Genomic DNA, 21,656 nt, shown 5'->3' on the forward strand with positions numbered 1-21,656 from the left:
AAACTTTCTTGTCACCTTAGTTAAAAATCAGTTGCCCATGTATCTGTGGGCCTATTTCTGGACTTTCAGTTCTGTTCTGTTTATCTTTATGCTAGTAGACGTCTTGATTACTGTAGCCTTATAATAAGCCTAAAAGTCAGATAATGGAAATTCTATGACTTTTTTCTCTATCAAAATTATTTTGCTCTTCTCAGTCCTTTGCATTTCTGTCCTGCACATTTATGATGAGGACTATGAAAAGTATTTTGTTGTTGTTGTAACCTGTTTGGGATCATTTAAGGATCTTGAGAGAGTGGCTAGGAGAAACAGATTTTATCTTAGCAATAAAGAAATAACTGAATTGGCAATTGATCCATTGAAACCTTTTGAGATTTTTATTTTTAGAAATTTAGTGATACAGAACATGTGAAACCATCATGATAGTGATAAGCAGCACGATTTAGTGGTTGAGGTTGGATGTCAGACTGCTCTGGTTTGAATCCTTACTCTATCAATTACTGGCAGTGTGACCTTGGGTAACTACTTAGCCTCACTGTGCCTCCATTTCCTTTCCTTGCAAATGGGAATAATAAGAGTACCTATTTCTTAGAGTTGTTCTGAGATTATATAAGATAATACATTGAAAGGGTTTAGCACAGTGCCTGCCACATAGAACATGCTCATTGAATGTTAGAGGCTATTATTGTTCTGTTCACCTAGAGAATGTTAGAAAGCTTCAGAATTTGATAAATTCACTTGTAGGCACCATTAAGTCTACCTCTGTGCTCAAAACCGTCAGCTTCCCTCACTTATTTATGTTTTAGAAAGATAGGTAGTGCTATTTGGTTTCTTTTTCAGTCCTTTGGTAGTTTTTCGAACCCCACTTTTCATTGGTGACTTTAGTAGTTTGTGTATATAATTAAATTTGGATTTGTTTGTTGGACTATGAGTGGAAAAAAGAAAAATTGGACTTTTTTTTTTGGAACAAAGTATTGTTTTATTTAAAAAAAATTTTTATTAGTTATCTATTTTATACATGTTAGTGTATATATGTCAATCCCACTCTCCCAATTCATCCCACACCTGCTACCCCTGCTTTCCCCCCTTGGTGTACCTACGTTTGTTCTCTACATCTGTGTCTCTATTTTTGCCTTGCAAACCACTTCATCTGTACCATTTTTCTGGATTCCACATATATGTGTTAACATACAATATTTGTTTTACTCTTTCTGACTTACTTCACTCTGTATGACAGTCTCTAGGTCCATCCGTGACTCTACATATAACCCAATTTTGTTCCTTTTTATGGCTGAGTAATATTCTATTGTATATATGTAGCACATCTTTATCCACTCGTCTGTTAATGGACACTTAGGTTGCTTCCATGACCTGGCTATTGTAAATAGTGCTGCAGTGAACGTTAGGATGCATGTATCTTTTTGAATTGTGGTTTTCTCAGGGTATATGCCCAGTAGTGGGATTGCTGGGTCATATGGTAATTCTATTTTTAGTTTTTTAAGGAACCTCCATACTGTTCTCCATAGTGGCTGTATCAATTACATTCCCACCAAAGGTGCAAGAAAGTTTCATTTTTTCCACACCCTCTCCAGCATTTATTGTTTGCAGATTTTCTGCTGATGCGCATTCTAATCGGTGTGAGGTGATATCTCATTGTAGTTTTGATTTGCGTTTCTCTAATAATTAGTGAGGTTGAGCAGCTTTTCATGTGCCTCTTGGCCATCTGTATGTCTTCTTTGGAGAAATGTGTATTTAGGTCTTACGCCCATTTTTTGATTGGGTTGTTTGGTTTTTTAATTTTGAGCTGCATGAGCTGTTTATATATTTTGGAGATTACTCCTTTGTCAGTTGCTTCGTTTGCAAATATTTTCTCCCATTCTGAGGGTTGTCTTTTCATCTTGTTTATGGTTTCCTTTGCCGTGCAAAAGCTTTTAAGTTCCCTTGGGTCCCATTTGTTTATTTTTGTTTTTATTTCCATTACACTAGGAGGTGGGTCAAAAAAGATCTTGCTGTGATTTATGTCAAAGAGTGTTCTTCCTATGTTTTCCTCTAAGAGTTTTATAGTGTCAGGTCTTACATTTAGGTCTTTAATCCATTTTGAGTTGATTTTTGTGTATGGTGTTATGGAGTTTTATAATTTCATTCTTTTACATGCAGCTGTCCAGTTTTCCCAGCACCACTTATGGAAGAGACTGTCTTTTCTCCAGTGTATATCCTTGCCTCCTTTGTCATAGATTAGTTGACCATAGGTGCATGGGTTTATCTCTGGGCTTTCTATCCTGTTCCATTGATCTATATTTATGTTTTTGTGCCAGTACCATATTGTCTTGATTACTGTAGCTTTGTAGTATAGTCTGAAGTCATGGAGTCTGATTCCTCCAGCTCCGTTTTTTTTTTTTCCTCAAGATGGCTTTGCCTGTTCGGGGTCTTTTGTGTCTGCATACAAATTTTACAATTTTTTTGTTCTAGATCCGTAAAAAATGCCATTGGTAATTTGATAGGGATTGCCTTGAATCTGTAGATTGCTTTGGGTAGTATAGTCATTTTCGCAATATTGATTCTTGCAATCCAAGAACATGGTATATTTCTCCATCTGTTTGTGTCATCTTTGATTTCTTTCATCAGTGCCTTATAGTATTCTGAGTACAGGTCTTTTACCTCCTTAGGTAGGTTTATTCCTAGGTATTTTATTCTTTTTGTTGCAGTGGTGAATGGGATTGTTTCCTTAATTTCTCTTTCTGATCTTTTGTTGTTAGTGTATAGGAAAGCAAGAGATGTCTGTGCATTAATTTTGTATCCTGCAACTTTACCAAATTCACTGATTAGCTCTAGTAGTTTTCTGGTAGTATCTTTAGAATTTTCTGTGTATAGTATCATGTCATTTGCAAACAGTGACAGTTTTACTTCTTCTTTTCCAATTTGTATTCCTTTTATTTCTTTTTCTTCTCTGACTGCCATGGCTAGGACTTCCAAAACTATGTTGAGTAATAGTGGTGAGAGTGGACACATCCTTGTCTTGTTCCTGATCTTAGAGGAAATGGTTTCAGTTTTTCACCACTGAGAATGATGTTTGCTGTGGGTTCATCATATATGGCCTTTATTATGTTGAGGTAGGTTCCCTCTATGCCCACTTTCTGGAGACTTTTTATCATAAATGAGTGTTGAATTTTGTCAGAAGCTTATTCTACATTTATTGAGATGATCATATGGTTTTTATTCTTCAATTTGTTAATATGGTGTATCAAATTGATTGATTTGCATATATTTGCAAATATATTGGGATAAATCTCACTTGATCATGGTGTATAATCCTTTTTTTTTTTTTTTAAATATTTATTTATTTATTTATTTATGGCTGTGTTGGGTCTTCGTTTCTGTGCGAGGGCTTTCTCTAGTTGTGGCAAGCGGGGGCCACTCTTCATCGCGGCGCGCGGGCCTCTCACTATCGCGGCCTCTCTTGTTGCGGAGCACAGGCTCCAGATGCGCAGGCTCAGTAATTGTGGCTCACGGGCCCAGCTGCTCCATGGCATGTGGGATCCTCCCAGACCAGGGCTCGAACCCGCGTCCCCTGCATTGGCAGGCGGACTCTCAACCACTGCGCCACCAGGGAAGCCCGGTGTATAATCCTTTTAACGTGTTGTTGGATTCTGTTTGCTAGTGTTTTGTTGAGGATTTTTGCATCTATATTCATCAGTGATATTGGTCTGTAATTTTCTTTTTTTGTAGTATCTTTGTCTGGTTTTGGTATCAGGGTGATGGTGGCCTTGTAGAATGAATCTGGGAGTGTTCCTTCCTCTGCAATTTTTTGGAAGAGTTGGAGAAGGATGGGTGTTAGCTCTTCTGTAAATGTTTGATAGAATTCACCTTTGAAGCCATCTGGTCCTGGACTTTTGTTTGTTGGAAGATTTTTAATCACAGTTTCAATTTCATTACTTGTGATTGGTCTGTTCATATTTTCTGTTTTTTCCTGGTTCAGTCTTGGAAGTTTATACCTTTCTAAGAATTTGTCTATTCTTCCAGGTTGTCCATTTTATTGGCATATAGTTGCTTGTAGTAGTCTCTTAGGATGCTTTGTATTTTTTTGGTGTCCATTGTAAATTCTCCTTTTTCATTTCTGTTTATATTGATTTGAGTCCTCTCCCTCCTTTTTTCTTGATGAGTCTGGCTAAAGGTTTGTCACTTTTGTTTATCTTCTCAAAGAACCAGATTTTAGTTTTATTGATCTTTGCTGTTGTTTTCTTTGTTTCTGTTTCATTTATTTCTGCTCTGATCTTTATGATCTCTTTCCTTCTACTGACTTTGAGTTTTGTTTGTTCTTCTTTCTCTAGTTCCTTTTGGTGTAAGGTTAGATTGTTTATTTGAGGTTTTTTCTGTTTCTTGAGGTAGGATTGTATTGCTATAAACTTCCCTCTTAGAACTACTTTTGCTGCATCCCATAGGTTTTGGATTGTCATGTTTTTTGTTGTCATTTTTCTCTAGGTATTTTTTGATTTCTTCTTTGATTTCTTCAGTGATCTCTTGGTTATTTAGTAGCGTATTGTTTAGCCTCCATGTGTTTGTGTTTTTTACGGGTTTTTTCCTGTAATTTATTTCTAATCTCATAACGTTGTGGTCAGAAAGGATGCTTGATACGATTTCAATTTTCTTATATTTACTGAGGCTTGATTTGTGACCCAAGATGTGATCTATCCTGGAGAATGTTCCGTGTGCACTTCAGAAGAAAGTGTAATCTATTGTTTTTGAATGGGATGTCCTATAAATATCAATTAAATCTATCTGGTCTATTGTGTCATTTAAAGCTTGTGTTTCCTTATTAATTTTCTGTTTGGATGATCTGTCCATTGGCGTAAGTGAGGAGTTAAAATCCCCCACTCTTATTGTGTTACTGTCGATTTCCTCTTTTATAGCTGTTAGCAGTTGCCTTATGTATTGTGGTGCTCCTATGTTGGGTGCATATATATTTATAACTGTTATATCTTCTTCTTGGATTGATCCCTTGATTATTATGTAGTGTCCTTCCTTGTCTCTTGTAACATTCTTTATTTTAAAGTCTACTGTATCTGATATGAGTATTGCTACTCCAGCTTTCTTCTGATTTCCATTTGCATGGAATATCTTTTTCCATCCCCTCACTTTCAGTCTGTATGTGTCCCTAGGTCTGAAGTGGGTCTCTTGTAGACAGCATATATATGGGTCTTGTTTTTGTATCCATTCAGCCAGTCTGTGTCTTTTGGTTGGAGTGTTTAATCCATTCACATTTAAGGTAATTATTGATATGTATGTTCTTATTGCCATTTTCTTAATTATTTTGGGTTTGTTTTTGGAGGTCCTTTTCTTCTCTTGTGTTTCCCACTTAGAGAAGTTCCTTTAGCATTTGTTGTAGAGCTGGTTTGGTGGTGCTGAATTGTCTTAGCTTTTGCTTGTTTGTAAAGCCTTTGATTTCTCCGTCGTATCCGAATGAGATCCTCGCTGGGTAGAGTATTCTTGGTTGTAGTTTCTTCCCTTTCATCAGTTTAAATATATTGTGCCACTCCCTTATGGCTTGCAGAGTTTCTGCTGAGAAATCAGCTGTTAACCTTATGGGAGTTCCCTTGAATGTTGTCATTTTTCTTTTGTTGCTTTTAATAATTTTTCTTTGTCTTTAATTTTTGTCAGTTTGATTACTGTGTGTCTTGGTGTGTTTCTCCTTGGGTTTATCCTGCACGGTACTCTCTGTGCTTCCTGGACTTGGGTGGCTGTCTCCTTTCCCATGTTAGGGAAGTTTTCGACTATAATCTCTTCAAATATTTTCTTGGGTCCTTTCTCTGTCTTTTCTCCTTCTAGGAACCCTATAATGCAAATGTTGGTGTGTTTAATGGTGTCCCAGAGGTCTCTTAGGCTGTCTTCGTTTCTTTTCATTCTTTTCTTTTTATTCTGTTCCACGGCAGTGATTTCCACCATTCTATCTTCCAGGTCACTTATCCGTTCTTCTGCCTTAGTTATTCTGCTATTGATTCCTTCTAGTGTATTTTTCATTTCAGTGATTGTATTGTTCATCTCTGTTTGTTTGTTCTTTAATTCTTCTAGGTCTTTGATAAACATTTCTTGCATCTTCTTGATCTTTGCCTTCATTCTTTTTCCGAGGTCCTGGATCATCTTCACTATCATTATTCTGAATTCTTTTTCTGGAAGGTTGCCTATCTCCACTTCATTTAGTTGTTTTTCTGGGGTTTTATCTTGTTCCTTCATCTGGGGCATAGCCTTTTCATTTTGTCTGTCTTTCTATGATTGTGGTTTTAATTCCGCAGGCTGCAGGATTGTAGTTCTTCTTGCTTCTGCTATCTGCCCTCTGGTGGATGAGGCTATCTAAGAGGCTTGTGCAAGGTTCCTGATGGGAGGGAGTGGTGTTGGGTAGAGCTGGGTGTTGCTCTGGTGGGCAGAGCTCAGTAAAACTTTAATCTGCTTGTCTGCTGAGGGGTGGGGTGAGTTCCCTCCCTGTTAGTTGTTTGGCCTGAGGCAACCCAGCACTGGAGTCTGCGGGCTCTTTGGTGGGGCTAATGGTGGTCTCTGGGAGGGCTCATGCCAATGATTACTTCTCAGAACTTCTGCTTCCAGTCTCCTTGTGCCTGCAATGAGCCACAGCTGCTGCACCACCCCCCCCCCCCCCCCCCCCCCGCCTCTGCAGGAGACCCTCCAACACTAGCAGGTAGGTCTGGTTCAGTCTCCTATGGGGTCACTGCTCCTTCCTCCTGGGTCCCGATGTGCACACTACTTTGTGTGTGCCCTCTAGGAGTGCAGTCTCTGGTTCCCCCAGTTCTGTTGAAGTCCTGCAATCAAATCCCGCTGGCCTTCAAAGTCTGATTCCCTGGGGATTCCTCCTCCTGTTGCTGGACCCCCCATGTTGGGAAGCCTGAAGTGGGGCTCAGAACCTTCATTCCAGTGGGTGGACTTCTGTGGTATAATTGTTCTCCTGTGGTATAATTGTTCTCCGTTTGTGAGTCACCCACCCAGCTGTTATGGGACTTGATTTTATCGTGATTGCGCCCCTCCTACCATCCATTGTGGCTTCTCCTTTGTCTTTGAATGTGGGGTATCTTTTTTGGTGAGTTCCGGTGTCTTCCTTTCGATGATTGTTCAGCAGTTAGTTGTGATTAACAGTTGGCTTTTAGTGGTGTAAATCATCGCTGTAAATTAAAACAAAACAAAACAAGATGACAGCAGTTTTTTTTTTTTTTCTTCTGTGCCAGTGTTTAGCTGGTTCATCAGGATTGTGAATTGGTTGTTCTTGAATACAAGTAAAAACCCGTTAGTTTGATTCAGTTTTGTCTATAGTTCTTTACTTGCTTAATAAGCATGTCTGCTTCCTGGTTTATTTGACTAGTTCTGATTATTGAAGTAGTAAAACAATTTGTCAGCAAACTCAGCAAGTCCTTTTGTTTTCTAAGTGTACTTACTTTCTAAATAAGGATAATAACAAAAAAAGCTTTTTCCTTTTTAATCAGCTGTTTACTTTTGTGCAGCTAAACATTGATAATTTGTGTGGTTTAATGAGTTAGAGTGGGAAAATCAGTGTCAGTGTAATGAAGCCCTGGAGAAAGGAAGTACTTGGGGCAGGGGTGGGGAGAGCTGGATCACAGTGTGTGCACTTCATTTTCAGTTGCAGAACTTTGCAAATGGGCTATCCCTCCTGCATTTCCAGAAATGCTCTTGATAAGTATCTTTATTGATGTCTTTCTTACGTGAATCTCTAAATTCATAAATTTAGAGCTTCATAAATTTATTTTTAGCTGTGCGTGTGGCAGAGGGGTGGTGGGGAACAACAAGTACAGTTTTATTTATTTATTTATTTATTTAGGCTGCGCCACGCGGCTTGTGGGATCTTAGTTCCTGGACCAGGGATCGAACCCAGGCCCTCAGCAGTGAAAGTGTGGAGTCCTAAACAGTGGACCACCAGGGAGTTCCTGACAAGTTCAGTTTTAAACATACTGAGTTTAAGATTCCTTCCTTTAAAATTCCTTTCAATTTAAGATTTAAGATCTGAATGGTTATATCATTTTAGCAGTGGATGTTCAGGTCTGGAGTTCAGGAGGGAGACATTTGGACTGAATCAATAGTATATGAGAGGTAGGTGAAAGCCTTGGGAGTAGCTGGAACTACTCCAGAAATGTATGTACGGTGAGAGGAGGAGACAGAAATGGATGGAAGACAGAATCCATGGTGTCTGTCCCCTGTGGTTCCACCCCACTTGGAATCAGTTCTTTTAAAGTGCTTCCATTATATCAGTTCAGAGTAAGATAATATCTGGGTTTAAATTAGAGTCTTTGTAAATAATGAACCACAGACCCAGATTGCTTAGCTCAATTCAGCAAATGTTTCTTGAGGTCCCTTTATGTGCTTTACCTTTATGTGCTAAACATTAGGAATATAAGCAAAATCGACACTGTCTTTGCCCTCATGGACCTTATAGACTAATATGAGAGGACACTAAGCAAATTATCACATAAATAGTACATAATTGCAAACTGTGCAGAATGCTGTGAAGGTAAGATACTGGGTGTTGTGTGAGCATTTTGAATGAGGGACCTGATCTCATATGGGTACATTCAGGGATAGCTTCCCTTGGAAGTGACATTTAATTCAGTTAGCAATTATTGAGTACCTAATGTGTCCCTGATACTGGGCTGTTTAAATTGAGATTTTTGTGACTAGACATTAACTGGGTGAAAGAGGGTGGGATGGAGAAGGCAGGCTCTAAGTATAGGGAGCTGCATATGCAAAGGTCTTGCAATAGAAAGAAGCATGATACCGTCCAGGAATTGAACAGCTCTGGTGTGGCTAGAGAAGGGAGAGCAGGGGTGAGAGGTCAATTCAAATTGCTTCTGAAAAAATTTTAACTTTAAAAATAGACTTTATTGGGACTTCCCTGGTGGTCCAGTGGTTAAGACTCCATACTTCCACTCTAGGGGGCGTGAGTTCCATCCTTAGTCGGGGAACTAAATTCCTACATGCCACACGGCGTGGCCAAAAAATTAAAAAAAAATAAAAAAGACGACTTTATTAACTTTTTACTATAGAAAAATATTAAACATATACATAAATAGAATATTTCCCAACATGCATTTCAACTGTTATCAGTTCGTGGCCACTTTATTTCATTTCTACTCTTTGACTGTTTTCACTCATTAACACTTCTGACACCAGATGTGTGGATTTTTTCCTCATACTAACCTATCCTCTAACTCTCTAGACACTGTATGTCCTCCAATTTAACTCAATTCTGATACTAACTATCTGGAATTAGCACAGACCCCATAGATTAAGGACTCAGTCCCACAGATCTGTCCCCGCTTTAGATGCCTGTTGCAAGTCCCAGGTTGCCAGCTGTACTTCTGATCAACTGGCTATAAATTGGGTGTTCCCAATACCTCCTCGTCAGGTTTGATAATTTGCTAGAATGACTCACAAAACTCAAGAAAACACTTTACTTGCGTTTACTGACTTATAAAGGATACAACTCAGGAGCAACCAAATGGAAGAGATGATTAGGGCAAGGTATTTGTAGGGGGCAGGGGGTGGAGGTGGCTGGAGGGTGGTGTGAAGAGCTTCCATGCCTTCCTTGAGCAAATTGGAAGCTCTCCAAACTCTGTCATTCAAGGGTTTTTATGGAGATTCCATTAATTCAGCATCATTGATTAAAGCATTGGCCCATTGTTGATTTAACTCAATCTCCACCCCCTCTCCCCTCCTGGGAGGTGGGGGTTGGGGGCTGAAAGTTCCAACTCTAATGATGGCTTTGATTTCTGAGGACCTGCCCCGATCCTGAAACTATCTAGGGGCCCCCAGTCACCAGTCATCTAGTAAGCATGCAAAAGATACTTATCACTCCAGTGATTCCAAGGGTTTTAGGAGCTATGTGCCTAAACTGGACAAAGATCAAATATCTGTTTCCTATCATACCACATGCTCCGATCCACTTTCCTTGCCTTTTGTATTATTTTGAAGCAAATCTCAGATGACATATTCCAAAGGATTTTAAAGCAGGGGAGGGACACAATCAGGTTTGTTTTTTAAAGCACTACTCTGGCTAGGGCGGCAAAGGAGGATTAAGAGATTATTTTGGTGGTCCAGATGAGAGATGATTGTAACTTAGATGAGGGTTGTGGCAGTGAAAATGGAGATATCTGGATAGATTTGAGAGCTTTTAAGGGGGTGATACACAAGTGCAAAAGTATGCATGCTAGGATATGTGAAAATTCCAAGATAAAAAAGGGTAAATCTTGCCTACAATAGGAGAAACAAACCAACCATGAAGTAGCATGAATTAGCTGGTGTTGTGGGAAAAGGTAGGGCATTCTTAATGTTTTTCTTTGATGAGTTTTGTTCAACCCAACACACACTTTATTGACTGTAGTACTGCATTACTAGTTATCCTTGATACATTCTGGTTTCCTAAACTGTGGATGGCCAATTCCTCCTGGAACCTCCTGCTTCTTTGTATTACTTGCATAGCTTTACTCTGAAGGTCTACTCCCAGACCCAGGATGACCAGTTTCCTTGTTTTCTTAATTACGGTGAAGCAGACTTTTTACCTTTCTGAGCTATTGGTCTGGGCCTTGGTTTCACAGCATCCTTCCCCCCACCCACCTACCATGCAATGTGCCTTTTACTTTTTTCAAAAAAAAAAAAAATTGTGTATTTGGTAAGATACATATAACATCATGTTTACCATCTTAACCATTTTTAAGTGTACAGTTCAGTGGTATTAAATACATTCATGATGTACAGCTGTCATTGTCTCCATCTCCATAACTATTTTTATCTTGTAAAAACTGAAACTATTCTCATTAAGCAATAACTACTTATCCCCCTTCCTCCAAGCCCCTGGCAACCACCATTCTATTTTCTGTCTCTATGATTTTGGCTATATACTCTTTAAGTACATCATATGAGTGGAATCATGTAGTATTTGTCATTTTGTGACTGGATTATTTCACTTAGCCTAACATCTTCAAGGTTCATTCATGTTGTAGTATGTGTCAGAATTTCCTTCCTTTTTAAGGCTGAATAATATCCCATTGTGTGGTTAATACCATGTTTTATTTATCCATTCATCTGTTGATGGACACTTGGGTTGCTTCTGTCTTTTAGCTTTTGTGAATAATGATGCTATGAACATGTGTTTACAAGTATCTCTTAAGACCCTGCTTTCAATTCTTTTGGGTATAAACCCAGAAATGGAATTGCTGAATCATGTGGTAATTTTATTTGTAATTTTTTGAGGAATGCCATACTGTTTTCCACAGCCCCTGTACCATTTTACACTCCTGCCAACAGTGCACAAGGGTGCCAGTTTCTCCACATCTTTGCCAACATTTTTTTTCTGGTTTTTTTTCTGGGTTTTTTTTTTTTTTTTGGTAAGCTATCCTAATGGATGTGAGGGGTGGTATCTCATTGTAGTTTTGATTTGCCTTTCTCTAATGATTAGTGATGTTGACCTTCTTTACATTTGCTTATTGTCCGTTTGTATATCTTCTTTGGAGGAATGTCTATTCAAGTCCTTTGCCCATTTTGAATTGGGTTGGTTTTTGTGTTTTGTTTTGTTTTTGCTTTTAAGAAGTTCTCTGTATATCTTGGCTGTTAATCCCTTATCAGATATATGATTTGCAGATATTTTCTTCTATTCTGTGGGTTGCCTTTTTACTCCATTACTCTGTCTTTTGATGCACAAAATTTAAAAATTTTCATGAAGTCAACTTTGTCTATTTTTTTGTTGTTGTTGCCTGTGCCTCTGGTGTCATATCTAAGAAATCAGTGCTAAATCCAATGTCCTGAAGCTTTGCCCTATGTTTTCTTCTAAGAGTTTTCAGTCTTATATTAGGTCTTTGATCCATTTTGATTTAATTTTTATATATGGTGTGAGGAAAGGGTTCAATTTCATTCTTTTGCATGTGGAGATTCAGTTTTCTGAGCACCATTTGTTGAAAAGACTGTCCTTTTCCCATTGAATGTCTTGGAGCCCTTGTCAAAAATCATTTGACCATATATGTGAGGGTTTATTTCTGGGCTCTCTATTCCATTGTTCTATATGCCGGTACCACACTGTTTTGATTATTGTAGCTTTGTAGCAGGTTTTTTTAAAAAAAATTATTTATTTATTTATTTATTTTTGGCTGTGTTGGGTCTTCATTCCTGCATGCGGGCTTTCTCTAGTTGCAGCGAGTGGGGGCTACTCTTTGTTGTGGTGCACGGGCTTCTCACTGCAGTGGCTTCTTTTGTTGTGGAGCACAGGCTCTAGGCACGCGGGCTTCAGTAGTTGTGGCTCGTGGGCTCTAGAGTGCAGGCTCAGTAGTTGCGCTGCACGGGCTTAGTTGCTCCGCGGCATGTGGGATCTTCCTGGACCAGGACTCGAACCTGTGTCCCCTGCATTGGCAGGTGGATTCCCAACCACTGTGCCACCAGGGAAGCCCTGTCTTTGGTTTTAATAGATGAGTTTTGCTGATAGTGATGAGTAGATACGCTTAGTCTTATTGCTGACCTTTTTTTCTGTTTTATCTTTAATAATTCTTTGCTTTCTTCATTTTCTGACCCTTTGTTATATGGTTTATGTTTCTTTGATTCATCTCTATCCTTGCATAATTTGGAAAAGTGTATGAATGTACCCAGATGGCTGGATAGCAGTAATTATCCAGGAAAGGAAATTGGGAAATTCCATTCATAGTAGCCACAAAATCAAAAATACTCAAGAAACAGTTTATCAAGAAAGGCATAGGACTTATATGAAGAAGATCTAAAATAAGATTGGATCAAAATAGAAAGGCATACTGTGTTCTTAGGTGGACAAATTATCATAAAAATATCTATTTTCTGAAAATTAATATATATATTTAATGAAGTTCAAATTAGAATATGCTACCTTGGGAGAGGTAGCATGTAATTGAATGAAATAATCTTAAAGGTTAGGGACTTGCCTTACCAGCCATCAGAATATTTATAAAGCCACTGTAATCAAGTCACTGTTGGCATATGAATGGACAAGTGGGCCAAAATAGAGAATTCAGAAATAGATCCTGGTAATGGAAAAAGAGTAAATTATTTTGTTGTTTAGGTCTTGTGTTTCCTTACATATTTTTGTCCTCTTGATCTGTCTTGTACTGGGAATGGTATATTAAAGCCTCCCATTATTTGTGTGTTTCTGTCTATGTTTCCTTGCACCCCCTGTATTTTTTGCTTTATAAAAGCTGTTGCTGTGCTATTTATTTGATTGGTTTTAAAATGTCCAATGCCAGTCTAATTCTTCTACCTTTTTAAGTTATTTGATCTTTTTGCCTGGAGGTCTTGAGGGTTTTATCTAAATCCTTGAATTTTACAAGGCCAATGTCTTAGAGTTGGTTGTTCTTGCTTAATTTCCCAGGTACCTTGTGAACCCTTATTGTATTGATTCAATTTTTTTTTTTCTATTTCTGGCAAGTTTTCTTGGCTGGTAGCTCTAAAATCAGCTCTTTGTTGCTTTTTTGTTTTACTTTTTCAGGTAATCCAGTAGTACAAATACTTGCCCTTCTTCACTTGTCTTCTCTTTCCACTACTTTCACTGATTAGTGTGTGTGTGTGTGTGTGTGTGTGTGTGTGTGTGTGTGAGATTTTAATTCTCATAGTTGTTTCCCTGCTCCAGCCTTTAATTGCCCTTTGCTAACTTTTTATTTGAGTCTACCCTTCCTTGGACCGTTTATAATTCATTCTTCATTTCTGAGAATTTTGTCTTTTTCTTCCATTTCTTTCTTGAGTTCAGTCAACTCTTTTCCTTTTTTTCCCCTTTCTTCCTTCCCTGTCTCTTCCCTTTTCAAAAACTTTATTCATTTAATTATTTATGTGGTCTTTTTCTGCTTTTAGTTTTTGAATTTCTGATTCAAGGTTTTTTTTATATCCTCAAATGTTTGTATGTTTAATTTTGCTTGGATTGTTAACTTTTATTTTCTTATGCTTTCTTGTTATCAGGAAGATTTCCATCAGTTGATGTATGTGAACTTTACTGATTTTCTGCAGTAGTTGTCTGTGGACTTTTTTCTTGTTCATTTTTATGGTATTGGGTTTTTTAAAAATAATATTCCTAATTTAATGGCACCCTCTTCTGTCTATATAGCGAAGTCCAAGTACTTCAAAGGATTTTTTTTTTTTTTGGTGCTTTGTTTCTTTTGCTTGAGAGAAGCTTTGTTATATCTCCAATTTTATGGTTTTCTTCTGTCTTGCAGAACCCTAAGCATTCCCCCCCTCCTTTTTTTCTTTTACCCTTTGCCACTCAATTGCCAAAGAATGCTTCTCTCTTCTATTTCGTCTTTTTTCTCCTCTCTGCATTTCAAGGAATGCTCATATAAATCATACCTATCTTTTTAAATTATATCTGCTTCTTTAAATCATGCCTGACTCTTTAAATTAAATGTACTTTGAAATCGCTTCCTTGTAGTCTGTGCTCTGACCTGCCTGGACATTTGTTCAGTATTTAGATTTAGTGTGGATTTAATCTTTCTGGCAGTCATTCCAAATCACCTTTAGGCTCCTTCACTATCCTTCGTCTTCTCTCTTTTCTACAGATTTTCTTAGTCTGCTTCTGCTTGCACAAAACCTTGTGGCTCTTGGAGGTGAGAGTGTGTGCACTGGGATTGATTACATTTCTTTTTTTACAGTTAACTTGCAGTTTTGTCATTCTGTATCTTCAAATTATGCTGTGAGTGTGGTTTTATGTAGAATTTATTTTTCCTTACTGTTTGGGAAGAAATTTGGGGAGATAATTATGCAGCTGCCATTGTCCTCAGCTGTCTTGGAAGTCTTGGATCACTTAATAAATGGTGGTGGCATAATTAGCCATCCACCTGGAAACAATAAAATTGGAATCCAATTTTACACCATGCAGAACTTAATTAAAATTTCAGATGAATATAAAATTCATTTAAAGACTCATGTGTAAAAAAATCAAAAATACCTCAAGAAAATCTAGGTGAATACCTATATAATCTAGAGTTCATGTGTAAGGGCATGGGGATGTTGGGGTGCTCTTTTAACCAAGAATGGAAAGCAGGAGCCATAAAGAAAGGATGTGTATGTATGCAAAAGATAGATTTAGAAGAAATATTTGCAGTGCTGAGGACAACGATGAAATACAAAAACTTTTTACAAATTGACAAGAAAAATAACCCAGTAGAAAAATATGTGACTAGAAGGACATGAATAAGCATTTCCCAGAAGAGTGCATCCAAATGACCAATATCCATGTGCTGTTCTGGTGTTAGTAATCAGGGAGATTCAAATTAGAATAACAACATATTCCTTTATAACAATCAAACTAGCAAAACTAAAAAGAGCAGAATTACCTCTGGCTTGCAGGGATGGAGGTAAATAAGGTACTCTTATATCCTCTGCACAGTGTTTAGTAAATACTTAGCCGAATGAAGTGGGAGGAGGCTTTTGGTTTTATATTCCCTCTCCCAAGTACGTACTTTCCAAGTATCTAGTGAAGTTAAATTAAGCATAGTAATCATAAGCTTGAAAAGGGAAGAAGTGCCATTAGATTTTATATTTAGAATTTAACAGGGCATGTTTAGAAGTAGAAAACTCCTTTTTTTTTTTTTTTAATTTATTTACGGCTGTGTTGGGTCTTCATCTCCGCGCGAGGGCCTTCTCCAGCTGCGGCAAGCGGGGGCCACTCCTCATCGCGGTGCGCGGGCCTTTCACCGTCGTGGCCTCTCTTGTTGCGGAGCACAGGCTCCAGACGCGCAGGCTCAGCAGTTGTGGCTCACGGGCCCAGTTGCTCCGCGGCACGTGGGATCCTCCCAGACCAGGGCTCGAACCCGTGTCTCCCACACTAGCAGGCAGACCCTCAACCACTGCGCCACCAGGGAAGCCCAGGAAACTCCTTTTAATTAGCCTGCAGTCTCTATCACTGGAGCTCTTTTTTTAAGAGCTACCTATATCATGAAAATAAAATGCCCTTCATTATGTGAGGATCTTTCTCTACCACCAACTGTTACGACTACCATTCTCGGGACTTGCTTGAAAAGCAGGAGTTAGTCCCAACTCCCCTGCAATATTTTATGATGAAAATTTTCAAACATACAGCAAAGTTGAAAGATTTAAAAATGAACAGGCATATATACTCACCACTGAGATTCTGCCATTAATATTTTATTATACTTGTTTTATCACATCTCTATCCATATGTATGTGTGTATGTATATGCATATATATATCTTTACACACACACACATCAATGCATCTTATTATTTGATGTATTTCAAAGTAAATTACACATGTCAGTATACTTCCCCCTAAATATACTTCAATATATGTATGAACTGGAATTCAGTATTTATTTAGGTAAAATTTACATGCAGTGACATGTAAAAATCTTAAATGTATATTCACTGAATTTTGACAAATGTATAAGGCTTGGTTATCCAGCATTACCATCACCTCAGGAAGTTCCCTCATGCCCTTCCCAGTCTATTCATGCCCTCACCTTCTAAAGGCAACTACTATTTAGCGTTAAGTATTTCTGTGGAGGTATGTTTTCTTCTGGGCGAATCTGTAGGAGAGGAATTGTTGGGTCATTGAGTAGGTATATATTTAGTTTTATAAGAAGCTACCAGATGTCTTTCTAAGGTGGCTGTTCAATTTTACATTTCCACAAATGGTTTGTGAGAGTTCTGGTTGCCCTGCATCCTTGCTTAACATTTGGTATTGTCAGCCTTACTAATTTTAATCCTTCTGGGTGTGTATTAGTATCTCTGTGTTTTTAATTGGCATTTTTCTGATGAATAATGATGTCGAGCACTTTTCTTGTGCTTATTGGCCATTCACATATCTTTGGTGAAGTTTTGTTTGCAACTTCTTTGACCATTTAAAAAATTAGGTTGTCTTTTTATTATTGAGTTGTAGGAGTTCTTAATGTATCTTGGATGATAGTCCTTTGCACGGTATATGTCCTGTGAATATTTTATCCCAGCAAACTTAGTTTTTAAGTACTTTTTGTCAACAAATACTTACTGAGCACTTACTGTGTGCCAGAATACAGTAGTAAACAAAATATACAAAAACATTCCTGCCCTTTTGGAGTCACTGCAGCTCCTCAGTACAGTCAGGGAGACCAGTAAGAAAGCTTCTTCAGTGATCCAAGAGATGATGGCTTAGACCATGGTTTCAGCAATGGAGGGGTGTGAGAACTGTTTGGATTCTGGCTATATTTTGAGAGTAAAGTTGACTAATTGAATTTGGAGTGTAAGAGAGGGAGGAGTCAATGATGACTCCCAAGGTTTTTAGCCAAAGGAAGTAGAAGGATACAGCTGCCATTTATTGAAATGAGGAGTTCTGCAGGAGGAACAGGTTTGGGTGGGTGTGGTGGAAGTGTTGGATTAGGAATTCAATTTTGAATATAAGCTTGAGATGCCTATGAGGTGTCTATATATGGAGATGTCAAGTGGACAATTACATATATGAGTTTGGAATTCAGAGGAGAAGCCTGGAGATACAAATTTGGGGTCCATCATCATGTAGAACCCACTGTTAATACTGACAGTGGGACCAGAACCTGAAGAGAAAAGTTACACAAATCACTAATTTTTAAAATAAACTTTTTATTTTGGGATAATTTTAGACTTATGTAAAAGTTGCAAAGATAGTACAGAGTTCCCATATGCCCTGCACCCGTTGCTCCCTAATATTAACGTCTTAAATAACCATGGTACATTTATTGAAGCTAAAATACTAACATTGGTACGTTACTGTTAACTAAAGTCCAGACTTTGTGTTTCACCAGTTTGAAATCACTAATTGTAATATATGATGGAAGTTCAGAAACTTGACTCCTTTTTCTTCTCCTTTTATAGAACTAATGGCTGAAGAGTAAATCAAAATGGCAACTATGGTTCCACCAGTGAAACTGAAATGGCTTGAACACCTCAACAGCTCCTGGATTACAGAGGACAGTGAATCTATTGCTACAAGAGAGGGGGTTGCTGTTCTGTATTCTAAACTGGTCAGCAATAAGGAAGTAGTACCTTTGCCCCAACAAGTTTTGTGCCTCAAAGGACCACAGTTGCCAGACTTTGAACGTGAGTCTCTTTCAAGTGATGAACAGGACCACTATTTGGATGCCCTTCTTAGCAGTCAGCTAGCACTAGCGAAGATGGTATGTTCAGATTCCCCATTTGCTGGGGCACTTCGAAAAAGATTGCTTGTACTCCAGCGTGTCTTCTATGCACTTTCTAATAAATACCATGATAAAGGCAAAGTGAAACAGCAGCAGCATTCTCCGGAGAGCAGCTCTGGTTCGGCAGATGTCCATTCTGTTAGTGAACGTCCCCGGTCAAGCACTGATGCACTTATAGAAATGGGTGTTCGAACTGGTCTAAGTTTATTATTTGCACTTCTGAGACAAAGTTGGATGATGCCTGTGTCGGGACCTGGTCTCAGTCTTTGCAATGACGTTATTCATACTGCAATTGAAGTTGTGAGCTCTTTGCCACCATTATCTTTAGCAAATGAAAGCAAGATTCCACCTATGGGCTTGGATTGCTTATCACAAGTAACAACATTTCTTAAAGGAGTAACTATTCCCAATTCTGGAGCAGACACTTTAGGTCGTAGATTAGCTTCTGAGTTGCTGCTTGGTTTAGCAGCTCAGCGAGGTTCTTTGCGGTATCTCCTTGAATGGATAGAAATGGCCTTAGGGGCTTCAGCAGTTGTAAATTCCATGGAGAAAAGCAAACTACTATCAAGCCAGGAAGGGATGATCAGCTTTGACTGCTTTATGACTATATTAATGCAGATGAGACGTTCTTTGGTACGTATGATAAATCTCAACTTTAAAATTCTTATCTAACAATTTTGGGAAATGTCCACCCAGCTTTTAATGAATTGATGGTAATAGCAAATGATTTGAGAATTCTACTGGTGATTGTTAGGTTAGTTAAATATTGTATATACTTTGAGTAAAGAAACTTTTATACGTGTTGATGTGAATATGTAATTCAAGGACAGGCTAGTTGTATAGTGTTAAGACCACTGGATCAGGAGTTAGGATTGTAGTTTAAGTTTTATGGCTTCCTGTGTGAATTTGGGAAATTCATCTAACTTCTCTGTGTTTTAGTAAACTCATATGTAAAATGAGGAGCCTTGGCTAGTAAGTGTGGAGATCTTTTGGAAAAAATCTCTATTTTCGTCCTTCTCAATTTTTATTAAACATTTACTATGTACTAAGTATTATTCTAGGCCCTAAGGATACAGCAGAGAAAAACAGAGTTTCTTGGAGCTAACAACCTAGTAGGGGAAGCAGACAATAAATATAAATTTTAGGTAGTGTTAAGTTCTAAGAATTAAAATAAGGGAGGGTAAGGGAATACAAAATGATGGGTTCAAGCAGAGACTGGGGAGGGGAAAGGTATGGTATTTTAGTTAATGTGGTCAGGGGAGTCTCTGAATTGGGACATTTGAGCAGAGACCTGAATGGAGGGGAGTAATGAACTGATATACTAGATCTGTAATGAATGTTTTGTTCATGAAGGAACTTAATTGCTTGACTATCATAAAGGAACTAACTTTAGATACCATATTAAAGAATAAACAGTAAAATATAGTGCAGTATGATCAATTTCAAGAATTTCTGAGATTGAAATTTAATGCTTTTGTGAAAACCAAGAATAAAGGTTTGAAATAAGAGATGAACCGGTTTGCAGGGCAGAAATAGAGACACAGATGTAGAGAACAAATGTATGGACACCAAGGGGGAAAAGTGGGGGGTTGGTGGTGGTGTGATGAACTGGGAGATTGGGATTGACATATGTATAAAATGGATAACTTATAAGAACCTACTGTATAAAAAAATAAATAAAATTAAAAAAAATTTTGGAATATAAAGATTGAAACACTTATAAGTTGATTTAATTTCAATTGAGTTATATTGATCAGCGTTTTTGGTATCCTTTATTACCAAATATCAATTAACAAATTTATTAAGTTTAAATAATTAAAAATGCCACTTGTAAATTATGTATGTATGTTTCACGACTCCCCCCCTCCCCCCAAAAAGAAAAAGTGGATAGCTCTTGGATTGACAGGAATGTTTCATAAAAAACAGTTATGTTGAATTCATTTTCAAACCAGGGCATTTAAATTTTCACCTGGCTTACATTTTGTACTTGTGAACTGAATGGTAAATATGGGGTCATTTTATTACAAATAATTTTATTGTAAGCAAGTACTTGGAGATTTTAGATCATGAGATCTATGAAAATTTGAATTCCTTAATGTTAAATAAAATTTAGACTAGAAAAGCATGTGGTGCTTTGTTCAGAATCTGGAGTGTTGACAAGGGCCCTCCAAGAAGTAGAAATCTAGAGCCAGAGATGCAATGATCTAAGTAAGAAAGGTTTGAGGTAGCAGCTGTGAAAGGCAATTAGGCCTCTTGTGGTTTCTTATTCAATATTTAAACTTATTCACTTGCATATCTGTTTTTCTCATTTTATTTTCCAATTCTTAATACTTTCTGGTAACATTCTCTAAATTTATACCGTTTTCAAATATGCGATGCCATTTGATGACCTAAAATAATGTATCTATTCATGGTCACTTGTTAATATTTCTTTGAGAAGTATACTTAATTCTTAATTTTACAGTCTACTTATTTTGCATTGCCTTTGTTACAAAGAAAAGATGTTAATTATTATGCAGTCTACGTATATGATTGTACGCTTGCCCATGGTATGTTTCCTTTTTAACCAAAATGCTAAATACCCTGAGTCAGAGACCCCTTCCCCACCTTACCCTCAAAGGCCTTATCCTGCAATATTGCTCCTTAGTGGGAAGAGGGTGCCCCAAGGAACTAAATTACTTTTCTCAGTATCTGTTTAGCCCATTGTCTTTTAGCATGTTGGAAATTGGTTTGTATGCATATTTGGCTGTAAGTTTAAATTGGCTCTATAACCTTGAGAAATCTTTACAGTAAATATATTTACTACCTATATAATGTGTTTTAATATTCACTTAATTAACCTATAGTAAACCATCCCATTCATTTTTTGGATTCTACTTACTGCTTCCCAGTACCTGGAATAAGGGAGGAAGAGCTCTAACCTTCGTTGAGTGCCTACTACCTACCAGGTGCTTTTTATAAGCAGTGTCTTATTCAATTATCATGTTAATCTGTAAGGTAGATATTATTTATCCTTAAGGATGAAGAAACTGTGGCAATTATCCTAAGTTTACACATCTATTTGGCAAAAGAACTGAAAGTATTATGTATACTCCTGATTAAGCACTGATGGGCCAGGCACTGTGTTAACGAATTCTTACAACCCATAGTCTGTCTGCAAAGCCCACATTTTTTCTGACAGCTATATGCAGCTTTTACCCTGTTTATGTTAAATTGACTTATTTTTTTTCCCCATGAAGGCCTACCTTAAAGTAGATATAAAATATAATAAACTTATTTTATTGCTGGATTTCCAGTTTTCTCTCCACTTGGACTCTTTCATTTCTGGACAAAATGTCAAATACACCTAGGCAGAAGGGCCCTCCGTCTCCCTCCTTACCCTCCTAGGCTATACCCTACATTGTAACTTTCTGTTGGGATGAGGGTACCCCGGATAGCTTTCCTCAGAATTCTGGATATATTCTGGGGAAGAATCCCGTCCTGA

General features: G+C 37.8%; 1 protein-coding gene across 1 annotated transcript in view; it reads left to right on the forward strand.

The window, feature by feature from the left end:
* Window positions 1-21,656, forward strand: part of HERC1 (HECT and RLD domain containing E3 ubiquitin protein ligase family member 1) — a 205,360-nt gene that overhangs the window by 31,638 nt on the left and 152,066 nt on the right. Inside the window, exon 2 of the mRNA XM_057542678.1 lies at window positions 17,850-18,805. Within this exon, the coding sequence (XP_057398661.1) occupies window positions 17,876-18,805 (930 nt within the window). The 5' untranslated portion in view covers window positions 17,850-17,875. The remainder of the gene's footprint in view (window positions 1-17,849; window positions 18,806-21,656) is intronic.

Source organism: Balaenoptera acutorostrata, chromosome 3 (assembly GCF_949987535.1).
Source record: "Balaenoptera acutorostrata chromosome 3, mBalAcu1.1, whole genome shotgun sequence".
Taxonomy (NCBI): domain Eukaryota; kingdom Metazoa; phylum Chordata; class Mammalia; order Artiodactyla; family Balaenopteridae; genus Balaenoptera; species Balaenoptera acutorostrata.